The 20,003-nt window shown below is 40.6% G+C and overlaps 1 protein-coding gene across 3 annotated transcripts in view; it reads right to left on the bottom strand.

Annotated features, from left to right (window-relative positions):
* LGR6 (leucine rich repeat containing G protein-coupled receptor 6) overlaps nucleotides 1-20,003 on the bottom strand; it is a 155,895-nt gene that overhangs the window by 11,738 nt on the left and 124,154 nt on the right. For 2 of the 3 annotated variants that reach the window (XM_039329384.1, XM_039329385.1), the window contains 6 exons: nucleotides 14,007-14,075; nucleotides 12,822-12,893; nucleotides 11,591-11,662; nucleotides 10,185-10,250; nucleotides 9,400-9,471; nucleotides 954-1,025 (listed from right to left, as the gene is read on the bottom strand). In XM_039329384.1, coding sequence (XP_039185318.1) covers nucleotides 954-1,025; nucleotides 9,400-9,471; nucleotides 10,185-10,250; nucleotides 11,591-11,662; nucleotides 12,822-12,893; nucleotides 14,007-14,075 — 423 coding nt within the window. The remainder of the gene's footprint in view (nucleotides 1-953; nucleotides 1,026-9,399; nucleotides 9,472-10,184; nucleotides 10,251-11,590; nucleotides 11,663-12,821; nucleotides 12,894-14,006; nucleotides 14,076-20,003) is intronic. The other variant, XM_039329386.1, reaches the window with a different exon arrangement.

The following is a 20,003-nucleotide window of genomic DNA, read 5'->3' as shown; positions in this document are numbered from 1 at the left end:
AATATTTAGTCTCATACATGGTTGTAGCACATTAACATTGTAGAACATGGTAAACATCAATATAATGACCCGTTATACTCTGCAGACCATTTTATTAGTCCCTGCTGGCTACTCACTTAACAACCACAGTTTTTATAGAACTAATGACAGCATATAACACTTTTGGCTTATATTGGTATCTTTATATTTCAGTTTTCTACAAGAGGCGATAACTAAGATAGCTAAAAGACAAAGACTCATAAAACAAAACACAATTAAGATATAACAGTGAACTCCCAGGAAAGGACGTAGACATTTTCTGTAAAAAAGCATATATTTGTGATTATGTCTGATATAGGAAATTTTGTTATGCTTAGTCTTGAATATATTATTGCAATCAATAAGATATCAATATTACATCCAAATATTTCCAGCTTAGATGATGAATCTTAACAGTTTGCTATTTCTGTGTAGGCTACTTAAATTTATGTTGAACATATTGTCATGATTCCTTGAAGCTAGGAAATTCAGTTTGTGTGCCTGGTCTTCTACCTTCAGCCATTATCTTTAAAGAAACCAAACAGATTTTTCTTTTTTTCTCTTTCTGTTCATGCATTTTATATCTTTCCCATAAATTATCCATTTCTGTTTAAGGAATGAAAAAAGGGAAAGACACCCTTAACTCAAGCTAATCACCAGGTCACTCAGTGGTGGGATTCAGCTGGTTCGCACCACTTCGGCAGAACCGGTAGCTAATTTTTTGTTGCCCGGGCCCAGAATGGACTTCTGGAAGCAGCATCCACACAGAGAGCCGGTTCACATATTTTAATCCCACCACTGAGGTCACTACAATAGTTCACTCAGCAATAAAACCAAAGTGGTTTGCCATGGCCGTCTTCTGGTACATTTCCCAACCACTCACAGGCTTAAATTTCCATGGAGAGCATATATCTGTCCTATGCAATATAACTTACAGCTTGATGAGGGAATGGAGCATCAGAAAAGCTTCAGAGTGGATAAAATGAATGTAATTCCAACTCAGATCTCTGCAAAGCAAAATACATACTGTGATGGAAATGAATGCAACAAACACGATTACTGTGCTATTGTCCATTACATGGAACTGCAAAATAATAGACATTGGTCTCTTGCTATGTTTGGGAGGATGGCCCTCTGTATCTTTAGTGGTTGTGAGAAAGGAGAGTTATTGATTGTTTACAACTTACTACTCTCCAAGTAGCAATTTTATTTACAATAATTTATTTATGTATATTTAATTAATTTTGTTGTCTGGGAATTATCAGAATTATAATCCAATATATTTAGAAGGCTTTAGAGCTGATCCTGTTCCTTTGCACAGTTACCCATTATGACCTAAACCCATACGATCAGTTTAATTATTGGGATACCAACTTCTTGTGAGCCAAAGAAAATTCCTGAATGATGCTCAGAGAAATTCAAATTTGCATGCAGATTTATGGATAACGTCTCTTTTGCAGAAGATCTGTTTTTATCAATCCCAGATGTCTTTATTGTAACTGCTATTGGAAACCCATTTTTCAGGAATCTTATTTTCTTACCTGTCTATATTCCACTTTTTATATACTTTATATAGTTGGTATATGTAATACTTGCAATATGCTGTGAAGGACATCAATTAGAGGAAGGCAACACAGTACCAACTAGACCTTAGATGACAATTTCTATCAGCTTGTGCTAGTGTGAGCATTGGCAAGATTGCCTGGCATTGGGTTTTAGATGTAATAGAAATGTTATTTTAAAAATAAATTTAAAAATACAAAGTATCTGATAACATAACAAGCTTCTGAGGTGGCCAAATAATTTCTGGAGGGGAAAAAAATCTATCTATAATGAAGCCGCTTTCAGAAATTCTAAAGACTTCCTATTCCCAATTGTGCCCTTTGCATGCAAAATGATTTCAGGTCAAACCAAATGAATGGATAATTAATGATAGGCCTCTCTATCAGTGAGGAGATGGAACAGATTTTCTTTTCTATCCCCAACTCTCATTATATCTGGAAGTGCCTCAAATTAGATCAGTGGTTTTCAACCTTTTTAATGCCGCGACCCCCAATCGGTCGTAAGTCGAGGACTACTCAACTGGTGCAGCACCGTTTGCAGAATGGGACTTTTGGCAGGCTCAGAAGGGCAGAGACAGCCTGGACAATTCCTATTGGCTTTTGAAAGCCAATAGAATTAGACTCTATTCAAGAGAGTCTATTCTATTGGCTTTCAAAAGCCAATAGAATAAAAGGGAGTAGCACAGCTAAGGAAAAGGGGAAAAAAATGGCGGACTGCGTTGTTTGGCGACCCCCGTGAAATGGTCGATTGACCCCCAAATGGGGTCCCAACCCACAGGTTGAGAACCACTGAATTAGATGAATGAAAGGAAACTCAGGAACTTTCAAAGTGGCCTAATTATTTGATCCCAACTCTATAACTATTGCTTTCCACGCTGCCATTGCCTTTCCTAGTTCATGTATAGTATTTAACTCAGGGCTACCACAAATAATCTTCAAAAACTTGGTGACTGATAGATTATTTACTGTCATCTAGTGAGCATCCAGTAATTCTCAGCCTAAATGCAACAATATGGAAGTATAAGGAGCAATGAACATGGAAGTAATTCTCCATACGACGACTTACACCAGCTTTTAGCTGCCTGCACTTCTACTATTATCCACCTGAGAAAAACTCTTGGAAACTGGAGCATTTTTCCTGGTTTGGCTTTTCCCAGAAAACCTGGAACTTCTAGAATGTGTGTGTGATTGTATGCCTCTGTGCACATTTGAATTAGTCATGTGGTGCTATCGTCTAATCTAACCCATATACCAAAACCTTTAGTCAGGAGACTGGTATAGGAACAAAAGTCAACACTGGGGGTTAAAAGAATTCACATAATTACTTTTGCGCAGCAGTTAAAGTAGTTTACAGGCTAACAAGGCAAATTAATGGTGAACTTTGTTTATTAAATATTTTGCAGATTAAAAAAATGGAAAAAAATTTGAAATCTGAATCTATTTCTCCTCCTGTTTGTGATTTTGAAGAAGGTAACATATCATAGCTTTTTTCAATATGTATGAGAGAAATGACACAACAAAGGCTGTCTTCCCCAATATGATGTCTTCCAGATGAATAGAATTTTCACTCCCCAAATCCCTATCCAACATAATCATTAGCCATGCTGTCTAGTGATTGCAGAGTCAGGGGTCAAATATTATAACCGAACATTTCTGGAGAGTACCAGGTGGGAAAGACTGTTATTTTGTGTTCATATTGTGGAAAAATCCAGAGAAAGAAATATTTTGGGGAATATTAAAAAGGCAAATATATTTCCCCAAAGGAATAATGGAGAATATCTTAAAAAAGGACAGAAACCAGCCCCAGCTCCTCTCCCCCAAGCAGAAACTAGGCAGAGGTCAGTTTTTAGAAATGCAGATGTAATAATCTATTCAGAAAGGTTGGAGCCAGGAAGCTATTAGGAAGACAAAGACACCTAAAATCTACATACCCCCCCACTCAAATTCTAAGGACAGGAGACATATGATAGGATTAACCCACCAATACTGTTATGTCCCGAGCCTTGCAAACGGCTCGGGCGTTTGCAGGCAGTCCCGGGCAGGTGCAAAGCTGCCCGGGACCAGACAGGCTGTCGCCAGCGCCGTGCGCATGCGCGGGTGCTGGCGCGGGAAAAGTAACCCATTTACCCGGGAGTTGCCTACATAAGAGGCTGCGAGGCGTTGGGGCGAGGCTGAAGCCATCTTCTGTAAGCTGAACGCTGAATAAAAGAAACTGAGAACTCCAGCTGCTTCTCGTGTCTGTTTCCCGCCACGGACTCAACACTGGCGACGAAGGTGGGATGCCTTGCACTACCTGGAAAGGAAGAAGTGTAAGCTTACCCAAGGAGTCCTGAGCGGCGAAAGAGGAACGGCGTCGACGCGGCAGCTGCCCGCCAATCCGGTGCGCATTCGGGGGTAGGCTGGCTGATAGACCCGTCTCCTGAAGATCCGAAGATGGCGAAAATCGGAAGGCTTTCGGAATTCGACGTCTCACATCCAGAGCGGTGGGAGTCCTACGTATCCAGAATGGAGAACTACTTCAAGGCAAACCAAGTGAGGGAAGATAGCTTGAAGGCTGCCACCCTGCTTTGCGCTTGCGGCCAAGACGCCTTCGAACTCGCAGAAAACCTTGCAGCACCTGTTCCAGTAGAGTCTGTAAGCTACGCAGACCTGAAGAAGCTGCTGAAGGAGCACTTCCACCCCAAGGTGTCCGTTATCTCATGCGCCACACCTTCGAACAAAGGGATCAACGGTCCGGTGAGTCAGCCAAGGACTACATCGCCGCGTTACGGAAGGCCGCCAAGCCCTGCGAGTTCAAGGACCTCGAGGAACGACTGAGGGACCGATTCGTGTGCGGGTTAAGGCATCGAGAGCTACAACAGAGACTTTTCGCTAAGGAAGAATTATCCTTCCAAGACGCCTTAAGGGAAGTCACCGCAGAAGAAGCAGCAGGTGGCGCCGTCAAGAACATGCGGCCGATCAGAAGCAGTGCAGAGGGTGCGTCCGTGCACCAGGAAGACGTCCAACGAAACTCCGAGGAGGATCCGGACGAGGAAGTCGACCGTCTACACCCCGCGAAGAAAGAAAACCAGAAGGGAAGCTCTTCGGCTCTGCTCAAGTGCATCGGCTGTGGAGGTCGCCACAGGAGAACCGACTGCAAGTTCCGCTCCGCTACCTGCCGGGCATGCGGCAAACAAGGGCACATTGCAGCTGTGTGTCTGGGCCGATGAAAGGCAAAACCCCAAGAAGAACGCCTGAAGGGTACCAGACTCCCCAGCCAGAATAGGGTAGGTTTTTGCGCTTCGCGAAGAAGCATCTGTAGGACAGGCACACACAAGCCCATGAAGAAAAAGCTGTCACTCAACGTGAAGCTACAAGGGGTTCCATTATCTATGGAACTAGACACAGGGTCTGCCCTTTCCATCATTTCATTGCATACATTTAGGAAGATTTGTTCCAGTAGTGGGACTAAGGCCAAGTTAAGGCCTTCTGATATTGTATTAACAGATTTTCAGAACTCAAGAGTGTGTGTTAAGGGGGAGGCCACCCTTAACGTGCAATACAAGAGTTTTGAAGGTCCACTAGACTTATTAGTAGTAGGGGGTGAACGAACGAGTCTCATAGGACTCGATTGGTTTGAGGCCCTGGGGATACACGTCACAGGACTCAACAGCTTACAAACACTCGACCTACAGGAAGTCTGCAAAGAATTTGCAGATGTTTTCAGCCCCCAGCTGGGCACATTCAAAGGACCACCTGTGTCCTTAAAGCTAGACCCCACTGTCACTCCCATTAGGATTAAAGCAAGAAGGGTCCCTTTTGCTTTAAAAAGTAAGATTGACACTGAATTAGACAAACTAATCCAACAGGGAATCCTAGAACCTGTTGATTCCAGCCCGTGGGAGACCCCCATTGTCACGCCTCTAAAGGCAAATGGGGACATTCGCATTTGTGCTGATTACAAATGCACACTCAATAAGGCATTGCAGCAACATGCCTATCCTGTTCCTGTGGTCAGTCACATCCTGGCCTCTCTCAAGGGGGGGCGTGTTTTTGCAAAGCTTGACCTAGCTCAAGCATATCAACAGCTGCCTGTTGATGATGATGCTGCTATAGCTCAGACCATTGTGACCCACAGGGGAGCCTTTAAGGTAAAAAGGCTACAGTTTGGAGTGAATGTCGCTCCTGGGATTTTCCAAAGCGTAATGGAAAACACACTACGAGGTATACCAGGGGTCTGCCCCTACTTTGACGATGTCTTGATTGCAGGAGACTCCACACACATTCTAGCTGAAAGGCTTAGGGCTGTCCTGTTAAGATTCAGGAAATCAGGCCTCAAGCTCAGAAAAGACAAATGCAAGATTGGGGTGCCTTCTACTGAATTTCTGGGATTCAAAATTGATGCTGCTGGGATTCATCCTGCTGAATCCAAACTAACTGCTATTTTAGAAGCACCCAGGCCAAAGTCTAAGGCCGAACTTCAGGCCTTCTTAGGCCTCCTGAATTTCTACAATTCTTTTCTTCCACATAAAGCTAGTGTAGCTGAGCCTCTTCACAGGCTACTAGACAAACAAGCTGTGTGGCTGTGGTCACAAGCACATGAGGCTTGCTTTAAAGAAGTCAAGGCCTTGCTCACTTCTAACAGTGTTCTTGCACATTTCAACGAGTCTCTTCCTGTGTGCATCGCTTGTGATGCGTCCCCCTACGGGGTTGGAGCTGTCCTGAGTCACCTCAGGTCTGATGGAACTCAGGTTCCTATTGCATACTACTCCAGAACACTGTCTTCTGCCGAGCGCAACTACGCTCAGATAGACAGGGAGGCTCTGGCTGTTGTTGCTGGAATTAAAAAATTCCACGATTTTCTATATGGCAGGCATTTCACGGTCTTCACTGACCATAAGCCTCTGCTGGGACTGTTTACCACACGTAAGCAGACTCCCCACATCATTTCCCCTAGAATGCTTAGGTGGTCTATTTTTTTGTCTGCATATGATTTTTCATTAATCCACAAGCCTGGGAAAGAAATGGGCCATGCTGATGGCCTCAGTAGGTTGCCTCTGCCAGTAGTAGAAGCTGACCCCGCGCCAGCTGTCAACATTCTATCAATCCAAGCCTTGCCCGAGCTCCCTCTTAGTGCCAGGGATGTTACCGCTGAAACAGGTACAGATCACACACTTTCACGTGTCCGCTCCTGGGTCCTGTCGGGTGGCCTGAGCACTGCCCTAGTCCTGAGTTTCAGAGTTTCTGGTCCAAAAGGAACGAACTGTCCCTTTCTCAGGGTTGTCTGCTTTGGGGAAACAGAGTTGTCATTCCCACCTCAATGAGGACTAGGGTCTTAGAATCCCTCCACGAGGGTCATCCTGGCATTGTTCGTATGAAGGCTCTTGCACGAAGCCACTTGTGGTGGCCTGGTTTAGATAAAGATATTGAGGCTAAGGTACACGCATGCCACCTGTGCCAACGATCTCGCCCAGAGATGCCCCAAGCTCCTGTGCATAGATGGGAGGAAACACAGTCCCCATGGTCTAGGGTGCACATTGACTACGCTGGGCCCTTTCAGGGCCAGTTCTTCTTGGTCCTTGTTGACAGCCATTCAAAATGGCTTGAGGTTGTGCCTGTCTCATCCACCACCACTGCAAAGACTATTCAGGTACTGAGGGGGATTTTTGCTGCACACGGGCTGCCAGATGTCATTGTGTCCGACAACGGCCCTCAATTCACCTCCTCCGAATTCCAAGCTTTCTTACAGGCAAACCTGATTCGTCATGCCACGTCTGCGCCTTTTCACCCGTCCACCAACGGTATGGCTGAACGCATGGTGCGCATCGCAAAGGACGCCTTGAAGAGACTCACCTACGGGGACTGGCATCACAGGTTGGCTGACTTTCTCCTTTCTTATCGCACCACACCGTCCACTTCTACAGGGAGAAGTCCAGCTGAACTTCGTTGGGGGCGCCAACTTACTACTAGACTTGACCGGTTGCATCCGGACAGACTGCCTTCATCTACCTCACATCCTAGGGCACCTAGACAACTACTTGTGGGTGCCCCGGTTTGGGCTCGCAATTACGGGCCTGGTCATACATGGGTCCCCGCTTCTGTGTCCAGGATCACAGGTCCTCTCTCCTACGAGGTTGCCCTGGACAACGGTCGTGTCCTGCGTCGGCACATCGACCAACTTCGCTCTAGGCGAGACTTTTCTGATGAGACTCCTGGGTCTTTTCCAGGGGGGGAGGGGGACCCTTTGGAGCAAAGGGAAGGGCAAGAGCTACTGCCCATCTCCACTGAGGGAGCCACAAACGGCCCATCCCAGGGTTCTGCAATTGCTCCGAAAAGAAAGTCATGGAGCTTACCCACACAACAGGCACTCACGCCTACTCCAGCCAGGGAGTCACCCCGGGGGCATACTCACTTTCCACACACATCACACAGCACTCCAGCAACGGAGGATACCCGGGGGCATCCCAACAAATCATTCCCGCAAGAGAGCTGGCACACAATTCCCAAGGTTGGCCTGACCTTACCCCAAATCCTACAGGGGGTCAAACATACACAGAGCTAGTCGAGGAACCAAGTCCCGACTACAACAACCCTAGCACAAATCAGGGAACACCTGAGTTTTGGGAAAGTACAGAAACCCACACGAGCCCGAGCACAGAATGGGGTTCAGGGAATGGACAGCCTCCTGACAGGTCTTGGACTGACCTAGGAGGTTCTACAGAGACGCCCAGCAGTGGCTATCACTTCAAGGGGCCTGAGGGTCTACAGCTAGGTAGGACAACCAGGTCACAAAGCAACAGAAGCCCTGGCCTGACGAGCCCGGTGGGCAAGCAAGCAGGCCAGGCATCGGGGCACAGTCCTTGGAAGACACCAGGGCACAATAGAGAGAACAGGCTCACGCCTCCCTCCAGTCAGGGAACTTATGCCAGTAACCCAGAGCTAAGAAGGTCACAGAGAGCAAAGAAATCTCCTAAGTACCTAGAAGATTACATAACATTGCTGGCAAGGCAAAAGCCAGTAAACAGTGGGAGCACTGGGGAGCAAATTGTCGTATAAAATAAATGTTGTATGTTGGTAGTAGTTTTAGCCCGGGGGAAAGGGGTGTTATGTCCCGAGCCTTTGCAAACGGCTCGGGCGTTTGCAGGCAGTCCCGGGCAGGTGCAAAGCTGCCCGGGACCAGACAGGCTGTCGCCAGCGCCGTGCGCATGCGCGGGTGCTGGCGCGGGAAAAGTAACCCATTTACCCGGGAGTTGCCTATATAAGAGGCTGCGAGGCGTTTGGGCGAGGCTGAAGCCATCTTCCTGTAAGCTGAACGCTGAATAAAAGAAACTGAGAACTCCAGCTGCTTCTCGCGTCTGTTTCCCGCCACGGACTCAACAAATACCAAAAGGGCACACTCAGACTCAAGTCAAAGTATATGACACAGGAAATACAAAGCCTCAAACAGGAAGAACTCTAAACAAAAGCTCAAGAAGGTATAAAATCCCACCACTCCCTGCTACATGAGGTCAGCTTTCCCAGAGCCACACTTCTGTCTGGCTCTACTCTTCAATAAACTACAACCTTCTTTCTAAAGCAGTCTCCATTTTGTTTATTCCCAGTTTGGGCTGGACTCTGATGAAGATTTTTCTTTCTACAATATTTTAAATTCATTTTGCAGAGTGCTTCTGCAGCATGGGTCTATGCTTAACTGTATTGGGGTTAAATATTGGGTGACAATGGTCTGGTAGGGCCAACTTACTTTGAATTTTTTTTATATATAACTGAGCCTGTAATCTTGTTAAGAGCATAAAGCCTTACTGTCAGAAGGCCCTGACAGCTCCCTGCTGGCTGTACTTACAGGGAGCGCAAGGCTGTGAGCTGCCCAAAGGTGTCTGCTCCAATTTCGTGGATACAGTTGTGCTGAAGGCCACTGCAAAGACAGAAAGGCTGCAATGAGAGAGAAAAACGTGCTCCACTGGCAACAGAAGAAAGCATTTCTGCGAAGAAGGTTACTTCTATTAAGGATTACACAGGGATTCAAATTTCAAGGGGAAAGTGGGTCAAGGAACATATCCACCCAATCCCCTCCCACCCTTTTCCCCTTGAAAAGCCTCAGGCTTGGGGCAGTGCACCATTCAAATCAAAAGCGTGCAAGTAACAAAGTTTCTTTTTACCAAGAGTTCCCAGGCCTCTTCAACATCTGCTCCTGCTATGGAGCTTGGAGAGCTCCATGACACCAGATGATATTCTCAGCCACAAGAATACCATATCTAAAGGGAACAGGCAGAAAACACTGGGGACTCTGTGCTTTCATGTCTTGCTTTCACGGTAACCTTTGTGAGTCAAACTCAGTTATAAAATATTTTGGATGCTCCTATTATTTTCAGCACCAGAACGACACAAATATTAATTCAGGCTTTTATGTTATCTACTGGGCACAATCAGAGGGGAAGGTGGGAGGATGAAAAGTGATAAAAAGAGAGAAAGAACACCCCCCACCAAACCTCTGAGATATAAAACCTCCAGAAGACTCCACACTAAGTCACTATGTATCAGGTTTAATCTCTCAGTTGTTCACACATACCCACCAGATGCTCAGTAAGTTACTTGGATCTGGGAATTTCACAGCAAAGCAACACTTACATTTCTTCCAGCTTCTGGCACTGGTGAAAACTGGGCAGTTTCTCAATGTGATTGTGCGCAAGTTCACTGAGTGGAAAATAACAAAGGTTAGAACAAAGTCAGTCTTCTTAAAGGCCCTCTTGGCATGCATACAGTACGGAGGAAGGGAGTGCATGACTTCAGGCTATGCAGCTGGGTAAGCAGGAAACCCCACAGACAGGTAAATCTTCTTGTACCCAACTGATGCTTGGCACTGTTCCTTTTATTCATTTCATCATCCGGTTTCTGGTATTATTCCTTGATTACCCCAATCCATTTCTTATTAACTTGTCTATTACGCCCAATTTAATAATAATAAAAAACCAGTGCTATGAACAACTTATTTAGTGCATCTCTAAGGCAGCAGAGGGCTTTGAAGCCCTTCAATAATAAGCCAATATTAAGGGATAGTTCAGCAACTAGTGGAAAGCTGCTGCAAGTTCTCCATTACTGCTTTAGAAGATGACAAACACATGTTTTCCCCACATGTTAGAGTAACATAACATCTGTTTCATGCTGTTTGTATTTATGTAAGGTATTTTTGAGTGATGTTCAAAAATAACATAACTTAAAAACAATAGAATAAATAAAAAATGTTCAGTAGAGAAACATCCCAAATATTAATAAATGTGATATCATTACATTACTTTAAACAGCTTTGTTGGTATGCTGGGAATGTTAAGTGCTAGATTCTTATTCTACAGGCCCTCCCTCCTATATCTCAATTGAGCAGGGTTTCCATCAACTTGCACTAAAGCAGTGGTTCTCAACCTTTTTAATGCCGCGATCCCCAACCAGTCGTAAGTCGAGGACTACTCAACTGGTGCAGCACCGTTTGCAGAATGGGACTTTTGGTGGGCTCAGCAAGGAAAAAGACAGCCTGGACAATTCCTATTGGCTTTTGAAAGCCAATAGAATTAGACTCTATTCAAGAGAATCTATTCTATTGGCTTTCAAAAGCCAATAGAATAAAAGGGAGTAGCACAGCTAAGGAACAGGGGGAAAAAAATGGCGGACTACGTTGTTTGGCGACCCCCGTGAAACGGTCATTCGACCCCAAATGGGGTCCCGACCCACAGGTTGAGAACCACTGTACTAAAGCATTTTTGATTTCAGATATCTTTTTTTTTCTCCATTTCCACCCTTGTTTTTTTTGCAACCAGGGGTCTCAATTTATGCTAGCAATCTGAAAAAGGACACAGATATAATCATATGATTCCCTTATTATCAGTTCCTAGAATGGAGAAAGAAGGCAAATGAAACAGTTGCCACAACTGTACAAAAGAACCCTTATATTTGATTGTTCAGCAACAGACCAATGAATGGTGTATTGGTAATAAAGGCAATTCCCCAAAGCCTGAAGAAAGCAAAATGTGCTTATAACTTACAGAACTCGTAGGCTGGCCAACTGCTGACACATTCCTCCTGGAAGCAAATGGATTCCAGCCTGGGTTAAAGTCCTGCAGGAGAGGGGAAAAAGCACCCTTCACGTCATCCTTTACTTCTTCAAGGGCTCAGGATAGCCCAAACCAGGATAGTCAGTTGGAAGACTGTTCAATAAATGATTGGTATTACATGAAAATATGTTTATCACATAGCATGTGAACATCTATTTGGCATCAAAGCGTAATTTCCAAGACTATAATGTACTCATTTATTTGAAGGAAATTAAGAAAACAACACAGAGATGAATTGGAAAGTTTTCCTTAGATTTTTTTTTTCCAGTTTCTAAACTAACATAATCCTCTGTTATCCCAGTAGAAAAATGAAATAGGAAAATGGATATATAATTGGTTCAACAGCTGTTCTTAGGTAAAACAATGCAGAATAATGGTACTTTTCCAGATATAGGAAGATCCAAAGATTTATGTGAGGTGGCATTGCTAAAGATGATGTGCAAACATGCTTTTTCAGTTTTCCACTTTCCTGAAAGATTATGTTTTTTGGAACAGGGATGGGAAAACTATGATTCTCCAGATGTTGCTCAACTAAAACTAACAGCGGTCCCAATCTGTATTTTAGAGGTAAGGAAAGCTGGGAGATGCAATGCAGCAACATTGGAAGCCAATGTGTGATGAGTTAGCATCTGATATCAAATGGGAGCAGTTAGGCTGCTTCTTGAGCATAATAAAAATTTGATTAGGCAAAATATGTATTTTGGGTCAGAAATAAGGACATTGGCAGTATCTTTCTGCCTTAGAAATCAGTGACATAACACATTCACTCATATAACAGCATCCACAGCAAAGCACAATGATGCCAAAATGACAATATGAATTTGGTGACGTCATTACACAAATAAATACTTGCATCCTGATGTCTAATGCAAAACTCATAACTGGCAGCAATTGCATGAGGGTATTGCCACACAGGTTTTATCATTTTCCCCTTCCTTCCTCTCTCTCTGGGGCTCTCATGCACCGAGATATCCACAGGAGAGGAAAGCAAAGGGGTCCTGACAAAGGTACTGCATTATCATGACACAAATGCCATCACAGTACTATTTCACCATTCTGGCATCAACAGAATTAGTATGGATGCTTATGATATTACTTGTAAATATAATTGGAAGACTGGGGATGAAGAAATGGCTCTGAATTTTATGGTGCTGTTTCTTACATAATTTGAAGTACAGGATTTCCAGCAAACGCTTTCTCTGGAATAGCCTGGATGTTGTTGTTATGGAAGCCCCTTTAAACAAACAAACAAAATTCTAGGATGGTTAAAAGAAACAGAGCAGGAAAACTAAAATTTACTACACAGCTGTATGAATGATGATCAAATGGGTCAAATGGACAGATTTCTCTTTTGCTGAATTCACATGGCTAAAAGCTGAATAAATAATGCTTCCCAGCTGCACGAACATGCAAATATATTAATTATTTTATTTTATTTGTCAAATAAGCAATTTACATGAAAACAAAATTTGTGTTTGAATCCTCCAGCTATTCCATGATATAAGTATGTTTGTATTTATAGTTTATGGGATGGAAACATAGAACGAAAATTGTAAACCAAATACCAAAGTTAATTTTTTAGTAAATCTGAATTAGAACAAATGTCTAATATCATATGGCAATCAGAAATTCTATTAGAATATGCATTATCAAGCAGAAGAGACATCCTCTTTGCTCAAAGAAGTCAACAATGTAAACTTGAGAGTTTATATCTTTATCCTGGGAGCAGTGTAATTTCATGTCACCAAGGCAATTAAAGTATTCCAGTTGAGCGGAATGCAGAAACCGGAAGCATCATCCACACAATTAGGGGCATGTGGATATATCTTAATGCCTGGGAAATTTACTTATAATGCATGAATCTTGCTTGAGATGTCACAAATTGTCTATGTCATAAAAGAATGAATGGACTTCAGTGAGGTGGAAAAGAGAATTCCACTGAAAGTAATAATTAGAAGCCCCAAACTTTTTCTGGGAACCGAAAAACAGCAGGAGCAGCAAAAATTAGCCAAGCAAGAAGGAAAAAGAAAAGTATGTCCCTGTCAGTTCTGTGTGCTTTTAATGGCTCTATCCAGACTTATAAGTGTGTACATATGTCATCACTGGGGTCAAAGCCATCATTAATAAAGCTCACAGCAGATTCCCTGCTGGTAATTAACAGTATGGAAGTTTAACAATACATTAATGGTGTCTGTGAAACATTTACTGCCATGCTGAATATGATCAAGCAGAATTATGGAGGAATGGTGAAAGAATGCCTATTAGGGTTTGGGATTGCCCACATTAGAGTTGAGCTCAAATGATCTGTTTGAACATTATTCCTACAGAAAGAAAATAAAAGTCTTACAGCTCTTGAAGTCTATTGAGTGACTTAATCGCCATTGGGAATTCCATCAGCTCATTATAATTTAGGTCCCTGGGAGGAAAAAAATCAAAATCAACATTACGAATCTTGGAAAAGTGCACCAGAGTGTAACATATTGCAAAGGGTTAGGAAGAGTTACTAAGAGATGAGTTTTCCAGAATCATAATGTCACATGACTTAAAAAACCTTGATATTTCAAAGAGATGTTGTAAAAATCATCTGGACTGGGCCCAAGTAACCTAGAATCTCATAGGAAAATTGTGGGTTTTTGTTTTTTGCTCCATAACAATTGTTCCAGGTGTCTTCTCTTAGCTATGTCCAGGCGCCATTTTAGTTTACCCTAAAATTTTAATGTCCTACTCTATTCTCAATATTATCCTAAAATAATAGGAATAAAGGAAAATATTTTTTTCTCAGTCTGACAGCCTCTATGTTGGTTGAAAACACACCTGGCTGAAGATTCTTGGAACAGTAGTTCAACACATTTGGAGGACCCCAGGACAATGAAGGCTGCTTTAGTGCATGTTTAAATGTTACACTTTTTTTGCAGCTCACTCTGACAGCAGCACGAACACCCTTGAAACTAGTGCAGAAGCTTCAGTATTTGCTGCCAGGACAAGTGATGTATGACAATTTTAAATACATGTAAAGAATGCACCTACCATTCTAATAACCCATCATTTACTTACCTGGTTGACAGATAGGAATTTGACACATTTTCCAAAAGAGATAAAAGTCTAATAATGTTTTGTTCCCCCATTGGATATGTCATGTATGAACTAGTTCATGGATCTTAGAAAAGGGGCAGAATACCCAGACTCTGATAAATACTTTTTCATACATTCCTACCTTTAATTATTACTACACGAATATGATAAATTGCCCAAAAGATGTTCTAAGGATGGTGATGCTGGAGTATTATATATTATCACATGAATTAGCATCACTAAACATTTAAGGAGAAAATGAGATTATACACGATCTGTGTGAAATAATATAATACTGTAATATAATAATAATAATAATAATAATAATAGGTCCTAATATTAGCACTTCTTTTCTGTAGTCAAAGTGTGTCATCTGTATCTTCATTTGTGGATTTGAATTAATCCAGATTTTTGTAGAGAGGGTTCCCCACTATTCTATTGTTATAACAGCATGTTAATGAAAATATTATTTCCAGTAGTATAAAGGTTTATCAGTCATAATAACATTTTTATCTTTGGGCTTTGATGGATGGATGGACATGAGTGTATCCATAAAAATCACATAATTGCAATTTCATTGACATGTACCATTTCAGTTCCAAGTATTTCTTCCCTATGACATAAGTTATTTCCCTTTACATGAGAATAAAAAGTTGGTACAAAGTTAGCAAATCCCAAAAGTTCTTGACATTGTTAGATTAGACCATTTCAGATAAAGTTTTTATAATTACTTGTAAGGAATTATAGCATGAAGAAAATTGTTTTGTATCTGATGCTATGTTAAAATATCACAAAATGATAGACAAATAAAGATAGATATATTAGATAAATAGATAGATATGTGAAATAAATAAGTTGATTCATAACTAGTTTTTTTCTGTTTATATACAGTAGCGAGTGTTGATGGGGTATGGATTTTTTTCTTAGTAGTTCCCCCTTAAGAAGAAAATCATATCCCATCAATATGGCAAGGCAAACTATTGTACATAAATCTCACATTCAGTAGTACTGAAGATGTTATCTAGTTGTGTCGAAGTATAACAGATCTAGCTCTACAATGAGAGTAATGCTAAGCAGTCTATTCTGTGAATCCAAGGAAACTGGCAGCCCTCACTATGAGCTATTGTAGAAATGGTAGACAAAATAACACGTTACTTGACAATGAATATAATTAGCAACAATGCCTCATTTTGTATGTTTTTGTACTTCCTCTTAAAGTGCTCTGATCCAACACCATTTTTTAAAAAATGATGATTGTAATTTTGGCTTGCCTTTCTAGCAGACTACATGTATCTACAGGAATAGTTCTTCCTCCATGAATACTGGCATTCTTTGTGATGTTGAGAGCAAATATGAATAAAGCCTCTGCTTGGCTGAGATAGTATACATTGCATTTTAAGCAGATCTCTGTAGAAAGAGGAATCATCACTGAATTTAGTCTGCAAATGCATTTCTTGAAAAAATTAAATTATATCAGATGCAAACAATCTGTTTGTACAATGAAGTAACTTTCTCACAGATTACTCTTACAAATATTAATTTTAGCCAGTGCAAAATAAGAATGTTATTTAGGAAGCCTTTGTGTTTAAGCATGTGCATTCAGAGAAAGTTGAATGGATACAACTGCAGAATAGAAGAAAATAAATGATAGTGCTGGAGAAATATTGACACAGAGAAGACCAACATATGCCATTAAAAAAGATGAAAGAAAAATGGCATAGGTACAACAGAGACCAGGAGAGAGAATACATTTAGGCAGGAAAAAAGCCTTAATTTGAGTACTTGCTAAGGCTTAGGTATAGAATGTATTTCAATACATGAAAAACAAAATTTGAAAAACAACGACAATACGTAGATAGTGTTTCTTTCACTAAGAGGAACCAAAGCCTGCATTTCTCCCATATATACTTTCTGGGGGTGATGATATTATTTCTTGTTATAGTAGGCTACTACTAGAGAGCATTTTTTAAATTTTTGTCAAGATAATTTCTAGGAAAAAAGGGATTATTATAGCACAAATCTGAATGAAACAATTTCATCAGTTTTACAATACTTTGACTATCCTCAGGTCTTTAGGATTGTCTCTATATCAGCCATCCCCAACTTTTTGTCTTCCAGATGTATTGGATTACCAATCTGAGAATACTCAAAAAACATCTGGAGAAGATAATTTTATGGGAAGCTATTCATAGTAAACCTTGCCACTGAAAACTGTGCCAGGGACATTTCTCTGTAGTACTACTGTGGAACTGATGACTTCACAAGGTCATTGTGTGCAATAACAAAGCATCAATATTGAGTTATTTATGGGCTGAAATAAAGATACCATAGGCTATTAAATAAATGTTTAAACTGAAATATATTATCAATGGCAGCAATCTAATATCATGCAATATTCAGGATGTTAACTTTGGCAGATTGTTCCCCATATTTCATAATATTTCTGAAAGAGACACTGTTCTAGGTTTGTTAATTCCTCCAGGCTGCGCAAGTAGATTTTTTCAAACTGTGAGATCTCATTTGCTTTTTTTACTATAACCCCTAGGTCCATTCAATGGCAGAAAATTAAAACCCAGGATTCACAGGTAAGACACAGATAATTTAAGCAAAGAAGAGAGTATGTCTAAGTTGAAACCTAGCCAAAGAATCATAATTAAATTTAGAAATAATTTTTTCACAAAAATCAAGTTCTGTTTATCTTTGGACATTTTCTTTGTTTCAATAGTTTAATAGTAGAGGAAAGGGTAGAGAAAACCTATGCTTGCTCTTGATATTATTGAACAATTGGGAATAAAAAAATTCTCACTTTCTACAACAATTTACTAAGAGATATTCCAATAATCCCTGAACTGGTTAGCCTTTGTTGACCCATGAGCATCCAAAGCTGATATGTAAATAAGCAATTAAGAAATCCACTGTAGGAGATTTCTAGATAGAGTTGGGAACTTAGTCGCATCATCAATATTTCATTTACATCATTATAGATTTATTGTTAGCAGCTCTGCATTTTTTAATATATTTCAAACTATCACTTCTTCTCTGCAGATACTGTTTCTTCAGACCTGTATTATGCTGTTCCTAGGAAAACACAATTTGGTCTCTGGCCAGTGCTGACTTCAGTTTGGAAGGTGACTGATTGTCATAGGTATCAACTAGACAGTACCTGGTGTATTATTTAAGTTAGTTATCTAGAAATTATGGAAGTTAAGTTCCAATTTATGCAAATAGGATATCAAATTATCAAGTTCTGAATTTTGTTCAATAATTGTCACCTGACATCTTTTTAAAAGTATTTTTTTAATAAATAACTCAAAATGGCCATCTTACCTGATACTACTTCCTCGTCCTACTTTCCCTACAGCAACAACTCTGAGACTGAGACTTGGACTGAATGGATTAAAGTCACCCAGCTGGCTTTTATGCCTAATGCGGGACTAGAATTCACAGTTTGAGGGGTCCTTGGTGCTCTCTGAGTTTGTTTTCTTGCAGAAGTTTCATTACCCAAACTAGGTAACTGATGATGTTACCTAGTTTGGATAATGAAACATCTGCAAAAATACAACCAAGTTCAGAGAATACCAAGATCCCTTCATTTCAAACCTGAGTACAAATATCTTTATCAAGTCACAGTCTCCTGGTTTCTTGTGTTGAATACACAGAACTCTTTTATTAGCAAAAGCATACAATAAAATAAAACAAGAATGGAAAATTGAGGTATTTAGAATTCCGCCCCAAGCCACCAAAAGAAAATTTTATTTTCCCCGTATTCAGACAACACAAACTAGAAATAAAAAAAATATATGAAAAGAGACTATTGCCATCCATAGTTGAAGCCTTCTAGAGCTCAGTGATACTGCCAAAAATAATGAGGAATGGATACGAAAGGAATGATCATAAACTACTATGCAAATTTATAGCTGCCCAGTTAGGTTTTGCACCTAGTATATCTTTTAAATTTGGAATCTATTAACATTTCTCCCTTTCTCCTGGAAAAGTAAAATGCAAACTTAAGTTGTTATTGCTCTGGAAAACCTCCATCGACTCATATTTAGAACACAAATCTGTGTTTATTTAAGAGTAAAAGTAAATTGGCAGTAGCAAAATGATGATTGCTGGTTTAGGCTGCTAGAGTTATTACCTTGAACCAACAACACACAGCTAGAGTCTAATAATAAACTTGTGAGGGGGCAGAAAAAGGGAAAATAAAAAAAAAGAAATCAAAAAAGGAGCAAAAGATGGCGAAAGCTTCAGTTTAGTATTTGGCCTATTAGAAGCTAGTGGTTCTGCATAGGAAGCCAAGATGAAACTGCATGGAATGGAATCACTTCTTCCATAGAACACCACATATTTGCAGCTAATAAGCCTTCTGATGCCATGAGATCAGACATTAGGCCTGGAACCTATTTGTTGTTGTTGTTTTTTTGTCCTGTTCTAAGTTTCTTCCAGGAATTTAAACTGTCATGGTTACTCTGTGATTGTCCCAGACCAAAAAAGGGTTCCCTAGTACTTCCAGACTTTTTCACACAACATTATTTTTGTGCTGCTGGCTATTTTCCCCCTAAAGCTACTAAACGTTTTGACTGCTTTCCTGCGTCTTGCTGGAAATATTAAGTGTATGCTTTTTGGGAGTGATAAAATGTTTCAACTTCCTATGGTGGACATGTGTTAAAGCAAAGAGATATATTTGGCTAGAAAAGATGTTGAGAAAACATGTAGATTTTAAATCTGAAGTTTTCTTATTAGGTATAATGCTAGAAAAGATTGAAAACAAAGCATATATTTGATTCTACATGTGATAACAGCGGCAAGAATCATATTTGCACAACATTGGAGAAATGAAGAAATACCATCAGAGGAAGCAATAATTAAAAAAATACTAGAATGCGGAAATGGACAGACTTACTTTGAGGTTGAAAGAAAAAGAAGAAACAGAATACTATCAAACTTGGGACTTATTTTATCAATGGTTGGAGAAAAGAATAAAGGATTAGGAATTAAATTGTGTATTCACAAATAATACACATTTGTTGAACAAGTACTACTGAACTGTATGAAAAAAAACTAATAAAAACTTTTTTTAAAAAAATGTTCAACTTTCAAATACTGCAAACAATAAGAGAATACAATACTATATACCTAGAGTAAACAACAAACAACAAAACTGAGAAGGGAACATCAGCTTTATGGAGGGAAATACTATAGAAAAATCAAACTCGATTTTGTAAGACTTTGTAAACTATGGTACAGATGGTAGGGGATGATGAATTTGTAC

Source organism: Crotalus tigris, unplaced genomic scaffold, assembly GCF_016545835.1.
Source record: "Crotalus tigris isolate CLP2741 ecotype Arizona unplaced genomic scaffold, ASM1654583v1 scf7180000024396.1518868, whole genome shotgun sequence".
In the NCBI taxonomy this organism is placed as follows: Eukaryota; Metazoa; Chordata; class Lepidosauria; order Squamata; family Viperidae; genus Crotalus; species Crotalus tigris.
The sequence above is the reverse complement of the archived record's forward strand: the minus strand, read 5'-3'. Positions and strand labels throughout refer to the sequence as shown.